We start from the raw sequence: 19,136 nt of genomic DNA on the forward strand, positions 1-19,136 counted from the left end.
TAGAGCAACAAACGGAGGGAAAAAAAAAAAAAGTGTTCACCTAATGCTATTAGCATCACAGCCCCTCAGTAAAGGATTGATTCCTGTTTTGCTTCTTCCTCGTGCTAGGGAAAGTGTTTTGTTTGGCTGCTGCTGCTAAAGATTCAGACCTACAGCTCAGTCAGAAGCAGTAACAAAGACAGGGCTGGACTCTTAAGTACACTGAGGGTCACTAATGGTAAGTTCTTGTGTCACCAACAAAGTGACACAGAGACAGTATGAAGAAAACCCAAGATAAGTGGAAAGGAAATATCATATTCTGGGAAGAGAAGAACCAGCTACGGCCAGGACAAGCACATTCAACAAGTCACTCAACATAGTGCTTCCTTCCCTGAGAGATGTTTTGAGCCACCCTTGACTGAGACCAGTCAAGGTCACCCTAGACTGAGACAGCAAGGCATGTGAGAACATCATAAAGGAGAATGAGCTTTCCTTGCCAATGCCACAGGAAGAAAACTACAAGAACATGCCACCTTGGCCAAGATCAGCTGGGAGACCTTCTTGGGTCTTCACATGGCAGCTGAACCACCACACCCCACCAGCAGTATGGGCAGACTCTCATTCAAGAGAACTGGTCTGATGTTCCAGTGATTTGCTGGTGCTCTCTTTCCTGCAAAGTCCCCACTGCACTGTGAGACTGAAGCAACAATTTGTCCTGGGAAGAGGAGAAAAGAGGATTTTAAAGCCAGCAGAAGGTCTGAAAGAGAAAGCACAGTGGCAGACAGCAGCAAATTTCTTGCAGGTTGTGCAAGCATTAATTAATGCGCCCAATCTTCAGAGCTGTTATGATGCCCTCGCTAACGTTAATCAGCTGCAGTGAATGAGCTGAGCTCTTGAACAAGAAAAGAGACGGGAGCGAGAAGCAGGGGTGAGAAGAACAGGTAGAAAACTTAAACTATAAAATTAAACCCTTTCTGCAACCAACATTTCTCTAGCTTTCCTCTTACCAAAGGCACCTTACAGCCTGTAGTCCAAGGTAAGGGATGGCTGGGAAATTTGATTAAAATTTTATCATTTTATCAAAAACGATAAGTTTGTCATGCAGGACAGGGAAAAGTCTACCGTCCTTGGAAGTAAATAGCAAAACCATTGTTGTGCTGGGAGCAGAATTGAAACTCTGAGCTCCCACATACAAAACATACACTCTAATCTGGCCAGGATTTTTTGTCTCAGTTACTTCTACTCCTCCTATTCTGTTCCCTTCACCATTTAAACAAACAGATCCTCCTTCCCCAAAAGTCATTTTATCACACAGCAGGCCAGAAATTCAGTATGAAAAAAAAAAAAAATCAGAATTATTTGAAAAGCGGGATACTGTCCCCCCTGTGCCAGCCTTGCATTTATTCAATTCTGACACCTAGTGGGCATCACCACCGGTGGGAAGCAGGAGCAGAAGTGGCCAGCCACGCTCACAAACAGTCTTGGCAGGAATGCTGATGCTCAGCATTAGCTACTAATTCTGCCACGAGGGATGTGCTCCATCCATAGCACAGCTGTGTCTCCTTAAACCCGCCCAAGACTCCGTGCTGAATTCACAGACGTACCGACAATTGCACGTTCTATGGAGTCAAGACTGGAAAATCCTCAGGTTCTGATCCCAGCATCTCACTACTCTGAATCAGGACACGGGCTTGGCAATTAAGGCCTATCCTTCACTTCAGAGAGATCATCCAGGGGTCAGGCCGGTTTGTCACCCACCTGAGATTAGGTTGCTGACAGTAGAGTGTATGCCAGGAAATCTCCACATTCCTTCAGGATGAGCAATAACTTTCTTCCTAACATGGGCTAGGCTCCCTCCAGCTTTCACTCGAGATGATCTCTGCCCTTTGAGAAACTTTTTTAGACTAGTTTCACATAGCACTGAACCCCTCTTAGTTGCTGGTAATTCTACCCGTTCCCAGCTAGCCGAAATGAACAGAATTGCTCTGGGGCTGCCAACACACCAGCACGCTTCCCGTGGCGGCACAAACCATACCAGTGTCAAGCACTATATGCAGCAGTTATCACTGAGCATCTGCGGCACGACGGCAAAGAGACGGTCTGGGAAATGAAATGCCATGGCAACCTGGAGCCCAAATACCACTGTTTTTCCTCAAGTGTTGACTGAAGGGCAAGAAGGGAACTGAACCCAGTTTTTCTACAACACCACTGTATGGTTTGTCCTTCACCCATACCACATCATGGGAATTCCTGTTCAGACACTGTCAGCAAAAAAAATTGTTGGGGTGTACAGAAAATAAAAGGGAACATGCATATAAAATAACTGATCTTGTCATGAATGCAGGTTTTGCTGTCTTTTCATAGAGTAAAAAACCAGCAGTTTCCCTCCTTCCACAGGGACAAAGCGAGGTGCTGGAGGTATAGGACACGCTCACTGTGTGGAAGATCTCCTGACACTGCCCCAGCTGCAGCGGGTAGCTCCTACTCATTGCCCAAATCATAGCACGAGTCCAAATCAGCACAAGCCCTCACTTCTTTCCTCAGCCTACAACTACTGCAGATGCTCTGCATTGAGAGGGTGACTATGTTTTTACCTTCTGGTGAGGCAAGGCTCAAACAAAGTGCCACAGAGCCCCTGTAGGGAGCAAGCCCCAGTCTAATATCCCATGGTTTTGCTGTCTCCCTTCAGAAAAAGCTCCTGTTTTTGCTATCTCAAGAGTTTCTGAACAACCTCAAAGTCTACAAGAAGAGAATTTCTACTCTGCACATTCCTTCCACTGCAAATAGCATCTCTAAGCGGTGTGGGGAAAGCTCCCTCCCTGTCCCTGCTGCTGCATAAATCTTCACTCTCCAAGCAAAACCCAACAACAAAACTAGCGGTCTGCTTAGACAGAGCCTGCCTCCTCCTCGGTGTACTCCGCTCTGCATCTTGCTGTTTGCAGCATTCCTCCTTTCTGTGCTAAACACAGAATGCTGATGTCCCTCATACAACATAGGTTCTCACGTAGCAAAGCCACTGTAATAGCTTGGGCAGGGTGGCCATGGAAAATGTAGCATGCGAATGGATGAGTCAAAATATTTCTTGGTGCAGGAGTCCAAAAAGGGCTTGATGATAAAGTTCTCCATTTGAGTTTGCTGCCTCTGAGGGAGGCAGTTTTGGAGCCCACCAGTGTACTTGGAGGCTGGGAGTCCACAAGTGTGAGGACGTGGCTGAACACAAACAGAACCAGGACCCCTGTAGGATTTCAGGCTTTAGTCACAGTGAGGAGAGATTTGCTCTTGGACGCGGTTGTGGTGTTTCAGACCAAACTCTCGGACATGGGAGTTGGAAGGGAACATCCGTAGTAACTATCATTGGTATGTTGGAGCAATAAGTGCTTGAGTCAGCAATTTGAGACCACAAAAGACTTGAATAATGCAGACAAAGAAAAATATCACTCCCCAGCGCCAGATAAACATCTGCACAGCAGATGCCACATCAGCTTCTAGGTGTGAAGGTATTTGCATACATGCAACAAGGAGCTTAAAGCACCTGTAATCCATTTTGCTGGGGAAAAAAAGTGCTTTCTTTGCTTTTTTTTTTAGAGAAGTGTGCATATGATTAGCATATAGGTGTCCCGTGTATACTGGAGAGGGCTGGCCTTTCATTATGGCTATCAAAAGGAGATGTTACAGCCCATGCATGTGCTACAATGGTGCCTGCAGACAGACTCCTGCCCTCATTCCCAAGGGACATGACTGCAAAGTCCTGCTTTCTGAGAAGTTTTTGCTTGTGGGACACCTGTGTTAGCAATGCTAAGAGAGCAGAAGACCTTTTCTATACAAGGGTCACATCTGGAGGTCAGAGGCAACCTCGGTTTTCATTCTTTAACAGTAGTAAGACTTTTTAGCTCAGACAATAACTGTGAATGTATAATAATCTGAATGTCCGTGCACTGCCAGTGACAATGTACTGGCAGTGTATACCATGAGTGATGGAAATCCCTGCAGGGACAGATCCCTGCCACTGAACTTCTGTCTGCAGAGGGCAGATAAGGTAAATTAATGATGCTGAAAGTAGCTTCCTGAAGGAAAGCTGTGCTCCACTCTTGTTTGCTTACAGATGGTTATTTCCCCAAACACACTGCACCTGAAAGAGCAAGGGACAGGCTCTGTTCATCATTCCAGCATCGGCTAGCCTACCCTTAGTCCAAAGACAAGTTTTCTACTCCAGGTCTTGAAAGACCCACTACCAAACTCAGTAGTCTCTTCTGTCTCTTTTCCCTGACATACCGAGCCACAATATAAGGATTTTGTAGCAAACATGCTCCCCGCCTAGTTCGCTGATGCAGAGGCCTGCTGCTATGCTCTATCAGCAAAATATGACTGCTTTTAGGCCAAGAGAACTGTCTGCTGGGAACTGGGAAAAACAAGGGTGAAATAGGGAAGAGTCCAAGCACAGCTGAAGCAGGCTCATGTGTCAATCCACCTCATCCTTTCCAGGAGACAAAGTCAGGTCTTAGAGGAACATCCCAGGAATTTCTTCTGCTCACTCATGCCTTTGTCTAGGACAGGAAGACATACATGTCTACATGAGAAGAGAAAGGCCACAATCACTTGAGCTCAGGAGTTTCTGAAAGGAACTAAGCTGTTTCTTTCCACCAGCTTTTAAATGGAGAGTCATGAATCACAGAATAATCTCCGTTGGAAAAGACCTTGAAGATCCTCCAGTCCAACCATTAACCTCACACTGACCGTTCCCAACTCCACCAGATCCCTCAGCGCTGCGTCAACCCGACTCTTCAACCCCTCCAGGGATGGGGACTCCCCCCCTGCCCTGGGCAGCCCATTCCAACGCCCAACAACCTCTTCTGGACAGAAATACTTCCTAAGAGCCAGTCTGACCCTGCCCTGGCGCAGCTTGAGGCCATTCCCTCTTGTCCTGGCGCTTGTTCCTTGGGTCAAGAGACTCATCCCCCCTCTCTGCACCCTCCTTTCAGGGAGTTGTAGAGGGCGATGAGGTCTCCCCTCAGCCTCCTCTTCTCCAGACTAAGCCCCCCCAGTTCCCTCAGCCGTTCCCCACAAGACATGGTTCTACCTAAAATCAGCACAAAGGTGTGAAGTCACCTTTATTAGGAAGAAGATGCTGAGCAAAAATTACTCTACTGCAGCAGAGAAACAGATTATGCGAGGACTCTGGAGACGTGCATTCACAATGAAGGAAGGGGTGATGTTCCCAGTCCTGTTGACAGAGGCAAAGCAAAACCACCATGAGTAAGGAAAACAGCCCTTCCTCTGCTGGACCTCTACTCCACACCTTATCAGCACCTTTCACCCCCTTCTACTCCCTGCTGCTGCTATGGGTAATCATCAAAGCCTCCTCTGACTACATGTTGTCACGTTTATGAGATAGAATCCCTACAAATCAGGTTACCTTGCTGCAATCAGTAAGGAAAATTAACTGAGAGTCAACCTGGATGGGAGAGTTGCTTTAGAGAGAGAAAAATCAGTTGATTTTGAAAGGCGGGATGGTTGCATAACTGATAAGGAGTCAACAATCAATTCTGCAGCTCCCATGACCGCCACTTACCGAGAAAGACAGCCGAGTACTAGGGAGTCAGCAGCACAACTGCAAACCAAGGCAGTGTGTGGTGTGGTGGGAGTGAACAGGGATGGAAGCAGATCTTGAAACCCAGCGATATGTCTTCCTAAAGAGGACAGCTTTGCTATGTCTGCAGGTTTTAAAGATGTCTTCAGCACTAAATGGCACTGCCAAGTATTCAACTAATTTGCCTGTTTCTGCCACAGAAAATTCACCTGTTACTTTGATCCAGTTTGGCACAAATCCATCATAAGCAAGGTAAAAAACACCTATCTGGATCTCTAGTGATCAGGCAACAGGCACTTCCCCCAGAGTCCTCTTCCCACCCCGTACCAGAAAAATGGAGATGTAAATGAGGAAAGAAAAACATAGAGAAAGACAGGGAGAAAAACACATTTGGTCCCAGAATTGCAAATTCCTCACCTGGTTTCTTTGCATTGCAGCCAGAAGCAGTGGAAAGCCATGCTTCACAGTGCTCAGTAAGAGGAAACCTATTTCATTGGGATCTCAGCATCATGTAACATTCAGGGAATCAAGTCACCCAAGCAGGTTGGCTGCAACAAGAGTCTCCAGTGTGCAGTCTGAAGGGTCTGCAGCTCAGTCAGGAGAGACTCCCCACACTGCAGGGCTGCTTAGTCCTTATAATCCTGCTCATCCAGGCACCAGCACGACTAACCCAGCATATGGGTGAAGCTTTGCTGTTATCCCAGCTACATACAAAGCACCTCTTCAGGACCTTCGCTATGAACATGACAGCTTCTGTAGGAGCAGCTTCTATTGCCTGTTTACAGATAACTCAAATATGTCCAGTGGGGTCACATCTGTACTAGGTGAATGAGGGATGCATAGAAGCACACCCCTAATACCAGCCTATACCATAACCATAACCAAAGAACAAACTTGGTGGGAAAGCCTTAAAAAACAAACAAGAAAACCCCAGAACTGCACAGTAACATTTCCCTTCCCAAAGGGTGGGGTGGAGGCTCTGTGGCATGAAGTGGAGAGAAAGGGACAAGACTGAAAAACCAGGAGAGAAACAGAAAGTCATTAGGACCTGACCATCAGGGTCATTAACTTCCCTCAGCTCCCCACATTAGTTGTCAAGCACCCATTAAAGCTAGATTGCTGGTGGGCTAAAACTCAAGCTTTGGATCTGTAGCAAGACACCTTGTCCACAGCTGTCCCACCCCAGAGAAAGAGGAATTAATTGCCTTTATTGGTTTGAATGAATCAATAATTAGCTACAGGCCTTACAGAAAATTACAAGCAACTAGAGAGCAACGCAGAGCAGATGGAATAACGATCCTTTAATAACATCATTATGAGATTGTACAACACATACTTGACACAGTTAGGCTAGGTGTCTGAGATAGTCCTCCCAGTGAGCTCTAACACATCAGAAGGTGGTTATCAAGCGTGTGCATTTAGCATCTCATGAGCTCATCCAACGGCCCTTTGACATTACAGCAGAAAGTGAGTTTAGGGAAAGACTGTCACTTCATTACAGAAATGTTTTTCACAAAAAGAGGAAAGGAAATGGCACCAGGTTCTTTCTTCCCATGCTGGATCTTTGAATCTCGATGCTCCTCATTCTCCAATCTACTTTAAAAAAAGGGAGGGGAGAGAAATGTCATAGCTCAAAATTTATCTCATACTTCACAGAACTAACCAAGCATCCATGGCCTTGGAAAATATTTATTCAGCTTCACTGAGTTGCTTATTAATTTGTTTAGCATCAGAATCACACCATGAGGAATCTGCAAAAAGAAACCTGCATATGCAACACACTTCACATGTGCACAAATGTCATGTCAATTGCTAGTGTAAAAGAAAAAAAAAACAAAAAAAACCAAAAACCCAGACTGCTAGAAAAATTAACAACAGTGAAATAAGTAACATGGGCCACATATCAACACATATTGTAAATTCTCAAAAGCAGAGATGGTGGAGGCTATAAGCTGATGTATGGCCTTCTGAGAAATGTATCTGAATTAAGAGCTACAATATGCAGAAGAAATTTGAGATATGTTTTTCTAAGGGAACATGTGACTGGTTCTACAGCAGTCTGTAGCCTACACTGTTATCTTCAGCAAGTTTGTCACCATGGCAACCTGAAATTTTTCTGTAAGCCAATTTTGTTAGTAAAATTTTAGGGATAGATTTGTGCCAGAAAGGAGTGTCCACACATGTGGTAGTGATAGATAGAGTGACCCACTGGGAGAAGCTTGTCCAGGAGCGCCTGGGTCCTGCCCAGCCCTGGAGATGGGGGCTGCAGGCCAAAGAACCAGAAGCAGCCGCTACATTCATCATCAGGGACCAAGTGACAAGAGAAGAATCAGGAACAAGTGAGAACATGAGAAATTCCAGGTCAGTTTAAGGAAAAATCTTCCCCCAAGAGTGCTCTGACACTGAACCTGGCGCCCAGCCAGGATGAAAGATCTATATCCTGGGATATTCAAACCTCAGCTACACAGCCTCACGAACCTGGCCTTGCTTTGAGCCAGGGTTGGGCTTCCAGAGGTCCTTCCCAACCTGCATGTTTCTTTGACAAGCTCATTTCTAGTGCTTGCAAAATGCAACATTGAGCAGTAGGCTGGAAGACAGCTGAGAGCCCTTTCTGCTCCTCCAGTGAAGTCCTGTTGGTTTTCTCCAGGAATTAGATTAAGGGGCTTGCAATCAGGCCTTAAAGACACAGTGAACTCTAAGGAATCATCCAAGCTCTGTGCCCTCCAGAAGCAGACACAACTTCCTCAGTGCATGAGTGGGTCTAATCCTTCAAAACAGGTCCAGAAGAGGTGGACAAAGGGCAAGGCAAAAATCACGGCCATTCAGAATACCAACAAGAGATTGTCACAGAAATTCTCCTCTCTGCTTTAACACCTCTGCTTCATCCCTGCACCGCGATCTGACCTGAACATCAGCAAAGGTCCTGCCTGGGTCTGTTTCAGTTTCAGTCCTTCAGCTCTGAACAGATGGAAGCATGCTGTCTTCTCTGCTACAGCATATCACTGATGCTGGGTGACACCAAGGACTGAGCTATCACAGACTGACTCCAAGGCAGGAGGAATATAAGGGTAGCCTGTCATTTCCTCCACGTTGCCTAAGCAATAAATTGCTCTAGCTCTCACTCTCAAAGCTGATCCGATATGGAGCTCATGCACTATGCAACAGATCCCATTCTGCAGGGATTTTCCTTCCTTCTGATGCTTCGCTGTTTTCTCCAGAAAGCAATAAGCCGCTTTCTGAGAACTGTAGAAAGTGGGGTGGGTGAACGGAGAGGAAAAAATAAAGACAGAATATATGAAGCCATGAGAATACAAAACTGGAACTAAAATCAAGCAGCTTCTTAATGAGGACACTGGGAATAAAAGCTCTTTTTGCCATGCCCCAGGAGGCTTATGCACCCTGCTCCATTATTATTTTATAGAAGACAGAAAAACAAGCAATCCATTTCACTCTGAATCACAGAATCATGTAGGTTGGAAAAGACCTTGTAGTTCATCTAGTCCAACCATTAACCTAACACTGACTGTTCTCAGCTACACCATATCCTGAATTTCCTGGGTATGAGAAGAGGCCCAATGTTGCCAGTTATTCTTCGACTGGAAAAAAACCCCTGCTTCTGCAAGGCTGTTAATCAGCTTGTAACAACTGCCGTCACCACATTCCCACCAGCAGTGAGCCAAGCCAGGTAAGAACTCTGCCAGAGAGTCATTTTAAGAAAAATGCACAAAACTCGAGGAGGAAATCACAGCCCCTTGGCTTGATACAGAAGGAATTTGATTGTCTGTTAAAATCTACTTTCTTTGTGTGATTAATGACAGAGAGAAAATCAACATTCACAATCTACATGTATATTGCAAGCAAAGGCAGGAGCTTTCTTCTTAATTTTATTGTTCAAGGAAATGAAACATTGCTGGTGAGACTCCAGACATAAGTCATAGGCAGGACTCCACCCTGTACAAAAAAAAACCTGCCTTAGGCAGTTGATTTTGGAAGAGCAGAGCGTTGGGGCTCTTTTCTTTATGGGGTTCAAGGTGTTAGTGAGTTTGAGCCATTTTTTAGGCTCCTCTTTGCAATTCAGAGCCACAAACACCATTAAGCAGATTCCAGCTTAATGGAAGCCATAATTCCTTATACCTGTGCACATACACAAAGCTTTTCATGTTGTGTGCATGCTAAACAGCATCCTTTCAGAGCAGGAGTCCCTCCTCCCCAAGAGGCTCAACAGGGGATTGACTGCATCACTCACATGCCCTTTATGGACACTGGGGCAGCTGTCACAGCTCCAACAAGCTCTGCACATACCTAGCAGGCCAAGCTAACTAATGACCTTAAGGCTTGTTGCAGGCTAAGGTTGTTAACTGGTGATCAGCTGTTGTACAGGAGCTGGCTCTCCTGCTGTCACTCACTCACGTGCCCGAGCTATCTGTTGGGAAAAACTGGTCCACAGCATGACATGTGAATTTTACAATCTCCCCAGTTCCAGAGATGCACTAGGAAATAAATCCAGAAAATCTGATTAGGACTTGTCACCGAAGTAAGCTCATTAATCACTGATGTGGTTCTTTCATATGCAGTTTGCTAACTCCTGCAGGCACCAGCAGACCAGTGGGTCTGAAGGCTGCAGACTTGAAAAAGTTCTTCTTTATATAACAATTGCAGTGATTTCTTCTCTTGAATATTTAGCGCATTCTAATAAATAAAGAGCCACAAAGCACCAGTGAGATAGCCTAGCTTCTTGATCTAGAGGATTCCCCTGCAATAATTCCTGTAGCCAAACAGATAAGATCTAGTTCAGAAAATGTAAAATCCAGCATGAAGAGCTCTGTCAGTCACTTGAGTTAGTAATTTTAGCAGCAGTCAGTTACCCATACTGTTGCGTAAAAAAAATCACATTTCATTTCTTACCTGAACTTGTCTAGTATTGTCTGTCAACAACAGGTTCTTTGAGTAAGAGATGAAAGTCTTCTATTATTAAATTGCTTTTTGCCCAGCCTCCCCCAAAATATTCTCAGCTAAGCTAAGCCAGCTGAGCTACTGCCATCTCAAAACACAGCCCATATTTCCCATGCCCCACCAAACACTGCCATCACAGCATGGCTTGTAATAATGACAGCCATGATTACACAGGCGCCAAAACACAGGATAAAAAGCCATGAATAACTTTCCCTGGCCTCAAACGCATGAAATAATTTGGATACGTGTGGCTACAAATTAAACCCATGGACGAAATCCTCTAATTCTGGATAGAAGTGAAATTGAGAAGTAAGAATCCTCTCCAGACTTTAAAGCCAAGTCAAATCAATAAAAAGAAGAGAAATAAGGAGTTTTGAGGGGTTTTGAAATTCTCCCTTAATATCCTGATGTATCTGCCTCTGAGATGTCCAAAACCTAGGACGCTGCTATGAAACACAGCTCCATAAATGACACTTGCAACCTATATTCAAGAGCAAGCAGAAGGTATTAAAACTCGAATTGCACAGGATTTCAAGAACCATAAATTTCTTCCCGTTTGTTTCATGTTCTCTTTCAAGATTTTACAGCTTGCTTCTTGTTCAGAGATTTGTTAGACATTAGATACAGGAACACAAAACATTTGTGATTACTGCTTAGTGGGGATAGCTCCCCTTGAGAGCCAAAGAATTAATTTTAAGATACTTAGCATTTTCCAAATACAAAGAAAAGGATGTGTCCCCATCTCAAGCATGTAGATCTCCTTCCCCACTACTTTTCTGGAAGATCGGTTGAAGAAAGTTCAATCCAAATTCACCCAGCCAGACTGAGACAGTTTGGTTCTCAGAAGCCAGCAATGGTCAGGCATTTATAAAATTTGTCCCTCTCTGGAACAGAAAGTCAACCTTATGCTACTCTTCAGTAAGCCTCAGTCTTTCCACACCATCTCCTTGGATTAAAGGTACCCAGAAGGACACAGAGTGCACACCAGAATGCCACTGCAATATGCTCAAGGAAGTTCAAAGACATTTAGAAAAGTTAGAGATTCCTATAAGAGGAAAGGCAGTGATTAAAACAGCCTATCACCTTTACTGGCTCATGGATAAACTAAAATAGCATATGGATTTAATGAAATCATTTTTACAAACGAAGACCTGACCTAGCAGAATGACTGGGTTTTCCTTTCATATCTAGTTTCTAGGAGAGCAGGGGCTATGTCTCCTTCAGCACATATAGGTTTACCACGGATACGCTTATGAGTAACATGTGTTAGTTTTTGGTGAGTCATCGGTGCTAAATTACATCTAAAACTGTCTTGTTTCCAATGCAGCAGGCCTGAATTGAGCTCCACACACATGGAGCATTCAGTTCTGGCACTGTCTGCAGGGACAGAGACCTGCTAATGATATGTACCCAAGCGAGTGTGCAAAACCTTGTTAATCACAAAGACATAGCGCTAAGTAATTTCCTCTTCCTTTCCCAACTACTTTAAAACTGTTTAGCATGCCAAAGAATGATCTCCATTCCGTGTTGCTAAAAGTCTTTCAGAACCGCTTCCCTTTAGCTTAACTCCATCAGACGGCAGGTAAAATATCAGCAGCAAGTAGAGCTACTCCCACATAGAGCCTCAGAAGTAAGTCAGCAAAGGTGGTTTGTGTAGGATAGGCCTTGCCAGTTCCAATGAATCACAAGTGCCTTTCATTATCATCCCCATCAATCGGGCTCCAAGCATCTCCTTCACAGCTTCTCTGCAACAAACACTTGCCCTGGGTAAACTGCATCTTGGTTCTCCTGGATACCTTACTACCACGTTCATTTTTTGTTTGCTGAACTGTGCACCCTTGAGGACCTGTCGCATTAGATTCAGCACAAAGACATGGCCATTCCTCAAAGAGTCTGCAGTATAAATAGACACAACAAGCCATGGGTGGGAGGAGAGCACCAGCACAAAGATGGCAGGCGACTTGCTGAAGGATGGGGACACCCGACAACTCATCTGTGTCTTTGCCATACACAGCCAGGGCACATTCCAGACCCCACAGCCAAGCGATACATCCATGCTAAGGGCAAACAGTTTGGATAAGGTTCAAAGTATCCATAAAACATTAGACAGAAACATGTCTCTGTCAGCCAAGACAGACGGAGGCAGAACTGTAGCTCAAGGCTTGAGCCCTGTGCTAAACTCAGTCCAGAAGACTGATTTTCTTTCATGCTGTTCACACTACCTGCACACCGGGACACTGGAGTTTGCATGACTATATGGGATGGACTACTCAAGATTGAGCGAAAGCCATGAGCTCTGCAGTCTTCCTCGGAGTGAAGCAACAAGAGGAAAATCAAAAATGTCTTCTGCTGCCTTGACAACTGGCCAGAGCCCTGTTCTGTGAGCTCTTCCATAGGTACCAGAGATTGCCACCCCATCAGCATCTATCAATGGTGCTGCTAGTGGTGTTTGTGTCACTGAATTTCCCTATAAGCAAGTCCTACAAGTGTCTAGAGTAAAATGGCTTTTAACACACTTGCAGCCAAGAACCACATTCCCAAAGAGGTCCTTTATCCTGAGCAGTCACTTTCCCACCCTGCCACAAAACCTGCAGACCTAGGGTGTATGAAAGCTACACTTTGAATTGTACTCACCCAAACCATATTATTCAATCTTGTCAGAGCTGAAATAGCTGGGTTTATGCCAGTCTCCACGGCTGCTGCCTCTTCCTCTTGAAGGGAAGGCTTCAGGAGCAAATACATCTTTTAAAAAAAAGAACACGGAGACAGACGTGAGTGTTATATGCTTTCAAACATGTTCATTCAGCATTCGGCACAGCATCAAGACAACCTCGAGGATGCACACAAGCATTGGTTATGAGAGCACTAAGCTGGCAATCCTGAAAATGTGTACATAGAGTACACAAACCTCAGCACTGCCCCACGCTGCAGCCCAACGCCCTCACTGCTTCCTCAGTGAGACACCCCTCCGCAAAGGAAAAAGCGGTTGGCCATGACCTGAGCAAACTGCTGGTCTTCCATATTTTCTTCTCCCCCAGACAGATGACTTTCCGATGGTCCAAACAGATGATCCAAAAGGCAAACATGTGCCAGGACAGTCCAGCGTGGCAGAAAAGGCTTACCTTCTCTGCGACTGTTGCCTCGCCTGTTGGGATTCATTATCGGCATACGCATCATCTGTAAACCAAAGACATTTCCTTAAAAAGCTCATCTGTCAAGAAGTCCGCCTCTCTTCATTTCCTGTGTGATCACTGAAGAAATTCCAAACTTCATTATTAATTTCTCTGAAAACAAGATTACTGCTGATACTATTGCAAAGCAGTGATGTTGCTAAGGAAGTCTGCGGTTGCAGGTAGGCTCTCAGGTCAATATCTTTTGTACTTAATACCTTACCTGACCTTCCTGTAGCGCAGATACAGCCAGGAGAGAAGAGCCTGGAGAGCAGAGTTAGTGTTGCAGTCACACAGGGCACCTCTTTGACTCATTTATCCCAAATTACTCTTTTAAAAGCTCTCCATACTCTTTCTTTGTTGGTCTCTATCCAACATCCCATCCTCAGCCAATCACAATTCCTTGCCCTAACCAAAGAGCCACCAGCACTACGGGAGCTACACCACACCATCTCAGCCAGGCTGAAATCCCTTGAACTGAGTTACAGCTCTAGAGCAAGAGCTACAGTGCACTTGCTGCAGCCCTCTGGAGAAAGAAATACTTTCCTTTTCACGTACAATAATTCCCTTTGGCATTTATTCCTTATTAACATCATAGGAAATATATTCCCTGGCAGGAATATTGGCAGCAGTACTGAATTGTAAGTGATGGTTAAAGAAGACTTGTAGGAAGATGTCTGCTTGTAAAAGCAAGTGTTTATACTGAGTGCCCTATTAAACAAGAGTTATGCTTAACCCACAGAGGACAGACTGATCATCCAAGGCTATGTTACATATTTCAGTACTTCACACGCAGCCTTTCTGCCCTGCAAATCAAGACTTCCTGTGGTGCAGTCACTAGCTAGCTCTGACTAGAGATTCTGAACAACAACAACAAAAAATAATTACAAGCTAATTTGGCAATACAAACCAAGAGAAGGTGACAGAATCCTGTTTGCTTAAAGTTATTTATTTAGTCACTTGCACTCTCCAAAAATAAAAGCGGTCCATATCCTCTGGCACCTTTGCTTGTGAAACTATCTTTATTCCCTACATATAATCCTCAAGCACAACACCCACTGTAGATCTGTGCTGTAAGTGCAGGCACCCAGGTTCAGGTGCCAGTTCATAGAAAAAGTGGACACTGGCGTGATCTGAAAACAGCTAGCAGGAATTCACAGGTTGGGTCGGCCTTTAATTACACCTTAAAAACCAAATAAGAGCTCAAAAAGGGAACACAAATCTCAGCAGAGCAAATGTTCTGCAGCTACACTGTGACTACATGCTCAGCTGAGAGCTGGGTTTGGTAACAGAGCCAGAGCCATCAGTATTTGTTTCTGTCTGTAAGATGTGCCAATCACTGTTCTCCAGGCACATACTCTACACGTCAATGAAGAAAGAGTGTCGGAGTTGGTGGATGTGCCAGACTGCCGCAGGGATTCACACTCTCCCCAGGCATCCATCAAGCAAGGTCAAACCTCTCTGCTGATGGGAAGTGAAGCATTATAGGAGACAGCTGGATTTCAAACCACATTCAGTTCTCTGATCAAAACCTCCAACTGCAACAGGAGTTGCAGTTCACACCTGACTTCTTAAAAGAGGACGAGCAGAATTTTCGTTCCCCCAGGCAGCAAATATCAGTTTTGCCCTTCCTTACCTCCTCGCTGCTCATCGATTCGGAACTGGATGTGCCATGATGGCACTGCACAATAATGTTTGAGATCAGCTCACCGGAAACTTCCACAACACTTCTGCAGAAAGTGGTTGGCTGTAACAGATCAAAATAGAGCAAATATTGTACAGCAGAGCTACAGTACAAACCCTCTCATGGGATTTTCGTTGGGGGTGGGAACCTGTACAGGGATTTTAAAAACAAATTCCAAAAGGAAGAAACTCAAGCAAGATTATACACCTAGCAAATTATTGGAGCGTACTGCAGCCAGGTGAATATATTCTGGCAGCATATGACTACACACAAGTCATTGCTCCACTTGCTAATATGCAACTTATTGCATATTAGCTGTATAAACCTTTGAGCCTGCTCAAGGTTGAAGAAAATCTCCAAATCCTTTTCATGGCTCTGGCATCACCAGTCACAAAGAAAAGCTGTGCAGGGCTATGCCAACGGCAGTTCCAGCTCTGGAAGTTAAACTACCTTTAAAGAAGTTGTCTCTACGATTTGACGGAAGCTCCAGTAAAACCTACCACCCAAGTCTGGAAAACAGAGATCCTCACGCTATCTTTCATACCGTATTGCCCCAAGAAGTAAAGAAGAGGGATGGTGTTTGTTTAGGATACAGTGATAACTTCGCAGCAACACTCATCAGTTCCATATTGTCCCATCTACACACACACAGAGGCTGCTCAGTTTAAGAGTAGTGATACTCGAAGACATGTTTACCCCCCTCTTCACGGGGCAAGCCACCTCCTGAGGTAGTAGCAGCGCTCAGAAGCTACGAGGAAAGCCTTTGTGCCATCTGTTTGGTGCCTTCCCAGAATCCCTCCTCTTCCCTAAAGACTGGGCCCAGGAAGGACAAAGAGGTTTGGCAGCCATTCACAGAGGAAAAAGAGGTGAGAAGAGCTCAGCTAGGAGCAGCACAAAGAAGCAGACACTGTGGAAGTCTGACACACACTATGGCATCAATGCACACAGGGAGGGAAGAGCTACTCCACATGCTTTGTAAGATTTGTGTAAGCAGTTAGGACACAACCACTCAGAAGCTTGCAGTGGGAGCCATGTTTTGGCAAAAATAACTGTGCACAGAGAACTCCAGATTCCAAGATGATGTATTTACACCAAAGCTAGTCATCTAAGAATCATAGCACAGCAAGAGCTATATCGAGAGCCTGATCCGTGTTTATTTCAGGCTGAAAAGATAATTGAAAATCTGAAAAAGATTAGCGCTGTCAGCACAGAGTGGGAATCGTCACTACATAAGAAGATAAGCCTTTATATGGTGCCTAGTTGCATGACAGACAAAAGCAGGTCAAATGACAGTTTTTCTACCCTCTTATCTTAGAAAAGAAGCCGTACCTTCCTTTCAGGATTTGATCCCAAAGCACACAGACACTTTCACTACATGCTGCTCCAAAACACGCATCCTCTTTTCAGCTCACCGCAGTTCCCGTGTTCCCCACTGACCAGGCAGAAGAGTTTCCCAGCACTGACCCTTCCCACCTAACACCCACTCCATGCTACAGGTTGTATTTGGATTTGGTTTTGTTTTCATAAAGCCAGACATTCTTCATTCTTCAGCACCAGTAGCATTTCAACACGTCCTGAGAATATCCTGCAGGGAAGGGGGGGGCTTCACTTACCACGAAAGGCCCAATTTTGAAGTCACATGTGAACGGGTCTCTTCCTGAAGCTTTTGGGCACACAGTTTCACGAATGCTGAACTGCAGCTCTAGTCTATAGGCATCACTGTTCCACATGTCAACCTGGTAAAAGGAAGGGCAACACAACATATAATTAGTGCCTGTCATTCTTCTAGGCCCACTACATGGCACCCTTGCTTCTTTGTTAAGCAGAAGCAAGATGTAAGGGCATTATGGGTCAGTGCCCAATTTAGAGCAGATTATTGTGCGGGGGAACAGCTACTTCATTGTGCTCAGGAGTTACTCTCAGGCAGACTTGGTAACAGCAACATCTTTCCACGGGGGTTTAACTTGAAACGTCACAGCCATTGCAGGATCCTCCTACTGCTCAGAGTCAGTTGAGGGGGAACTATAGCTGTCAAAGGCAGGTAAGCATAGCATTACCCCTGCATGCTACCCCCTCTTCTGTGGGAATCAGGGTGCTAAAAGCTCTACTTTGGATATTTAGACTGCTAGGAAGTCTATTGCAAAAACATGACTTGGAAAGTAAATCACACAACTGCAAGCAATTGAATTAATGCAGTTTATAGAGTTGCTCCTTGTCAGCTCAGGTGCTTCGATGGGCAGCATCCGTGCAACACTGCAAGCTTTAGAGAGTTGGGTTGCTTTTGTTTACACATTAGGATTTTCTTTTCTCCTTCTCACAGTCTAATCAGTGTTTTAGCTCAAGATGGGAGACACAAAAAACCCCAAAACAACCCCCAAAAAACCCCCAACAAACAACAAATCCCCACTGTTTTCAAGTACTTTTTTTTTTTTTTCCAAACTAGATCAATCCAAAAGTCATCTTATCATTCATTCTTGCAGAAGACTTGATACATGCCATCTCTAGAAACAGAATGGTTCTGAGGGTGTTCAGGAACACGGACTCACTAACTTGAAATTAGGAAGCTTTAACTCCTTAACTCTGGCTATCCAATATAATTCTTAGCAATGCAAATTAAAACAGATATGGGTTTCCTGCCTGCATTTATACATTTATAAGCAGAGTTAAACCAGAACTGGTGTACAGAGTCAGATGACATAAATACAGATTGGAGAAAGAATCCTGAATGTGTTTGTGGTGGCATTTATGTAGCAGTGCGGACATTCAGCTGAGACCTTCAGATGAACCAAGTTATTTTATGCCCAAAGCAAAGCAGTTAGCTGGAGGTATTTTAAAACGGCAGTTTTGAATACAGTCCTACAAGACATCCCTCAAAGATTTCTATTCTAGGAGTGGAAAATTTTAATTCCTAAAGTATTTTTAATTACAAACCAACATACAAAGAAAATTTAGGCTCCTAAAGCCATAACTTCAGATAATGCCCCAAACCCACCCTCTTCCAAGCAGCATCAGAAAACTCCAAGTAAATCTGGGCTTCTAGGGTTGGGTGAAAAAGAGCATCACCACAAAGCATATCTGAGGTAAAGGATCTCCGCTGTCTGTGCACTTACTCTTGTGACATGGCTCCTGACAACACCATACAGGTTTGTCCCCCATGACTGAGAATTGATCCTTGCAATGGAAGCATTGAGAGCCTCTTCTGTGACAGGGAGTTCATAGTCGTACACTGGAAACCCTGAGACGGAGGCACAGTTCTGTTAGAAGTTCATTGTGGTCTTGTACTTTTTTCCTCCCTAAACCACTGTAAGAAAGAGGACGTGGCTCCATCCTGAGCAACTTACCTGAACACGAGAAAACACTCAGTGTGAGGACAAAAATTAAGATCCTCATAGCGTGCATTTCAAAATCCTCTGGTCTTTTCCCTCTCTAAGCAAGGATTTCCAGTGCATATTCCTCTGTCTTTATATAAATGCAGCCTTGATCCTACACCTGACCTTCCTGTGTCCAAGCTCTGCTACAAACATTGCACTTTAAACAGAATTGATCTGAGAGTAAATATTTGCCACAGCTTTTCTCCATTTAGCAGTAGGTTTCTGATAAGAGATGGGCCACAGTGTCTTTTTCCCAGGACTGCAACTAAAAGGGAACACTGAATTCCTGATATCTCCACATCCAAAGGCAGAATCTAGTTATTTTGTTTACTTTTAGCCATTAGTTATCCATTTAAAGCTGGCAAATCAACTCTTTCCTTAGCACCAGACCC

At 44.6% G+C, this 19,136-nt stretch overlaps 1 protein-coding gene across 1 annotated transcript; it reads right to left on the reverse strand.

Moving 5' to 3' along the window:
• Window positions 1–6,852: 6,852 nt before the first annotated feature.
• Window positions 6,853–18,816, reverse strand: SPP2 (secreted phosphoprotein 2). Its single transcript, XM_074872245.1, has 7 exons — window positions 18,715–18,816; window positions 18,484–18,608; window positions 16,987–17,109; window positions 15,326–15,436; window positions 13,642–13,696; window positions 13,154–13,261; window positions 6,853–7,159 (listed from the first exon to the last, which is right to left on the reverse strand). The coding sequence occupies exons 1-6, from the start codon at window positions 18,770–18,772 to the stop codon at window positions 13,164–13,166; spliced, it is 570 nt and encodes a 189-aa protein (XP_074728346.1). The 5' UTR covers window positions 18,773–18,816; the 3' UTR covers window positions 6,853–7,159; window positions 13,154–13,163.
• Between the last annotated feature and the right edge of the window lie 320 nt (window positions 18,817–19,136).

This window comes from Strix uralensis, chromosome 6 (genome assembly GCF_047716275.1).
Source record: "Strix uralensis isolate ZFMK-TIS-50842 chromosome 6, bStrUra1, whole genome shotgun sequence".
Lineage (NCBI taxonomy): Eukaryota > Metazoa > Chordata > Aves > Strigiformes > Strigidae > Strix > Strix uralensis.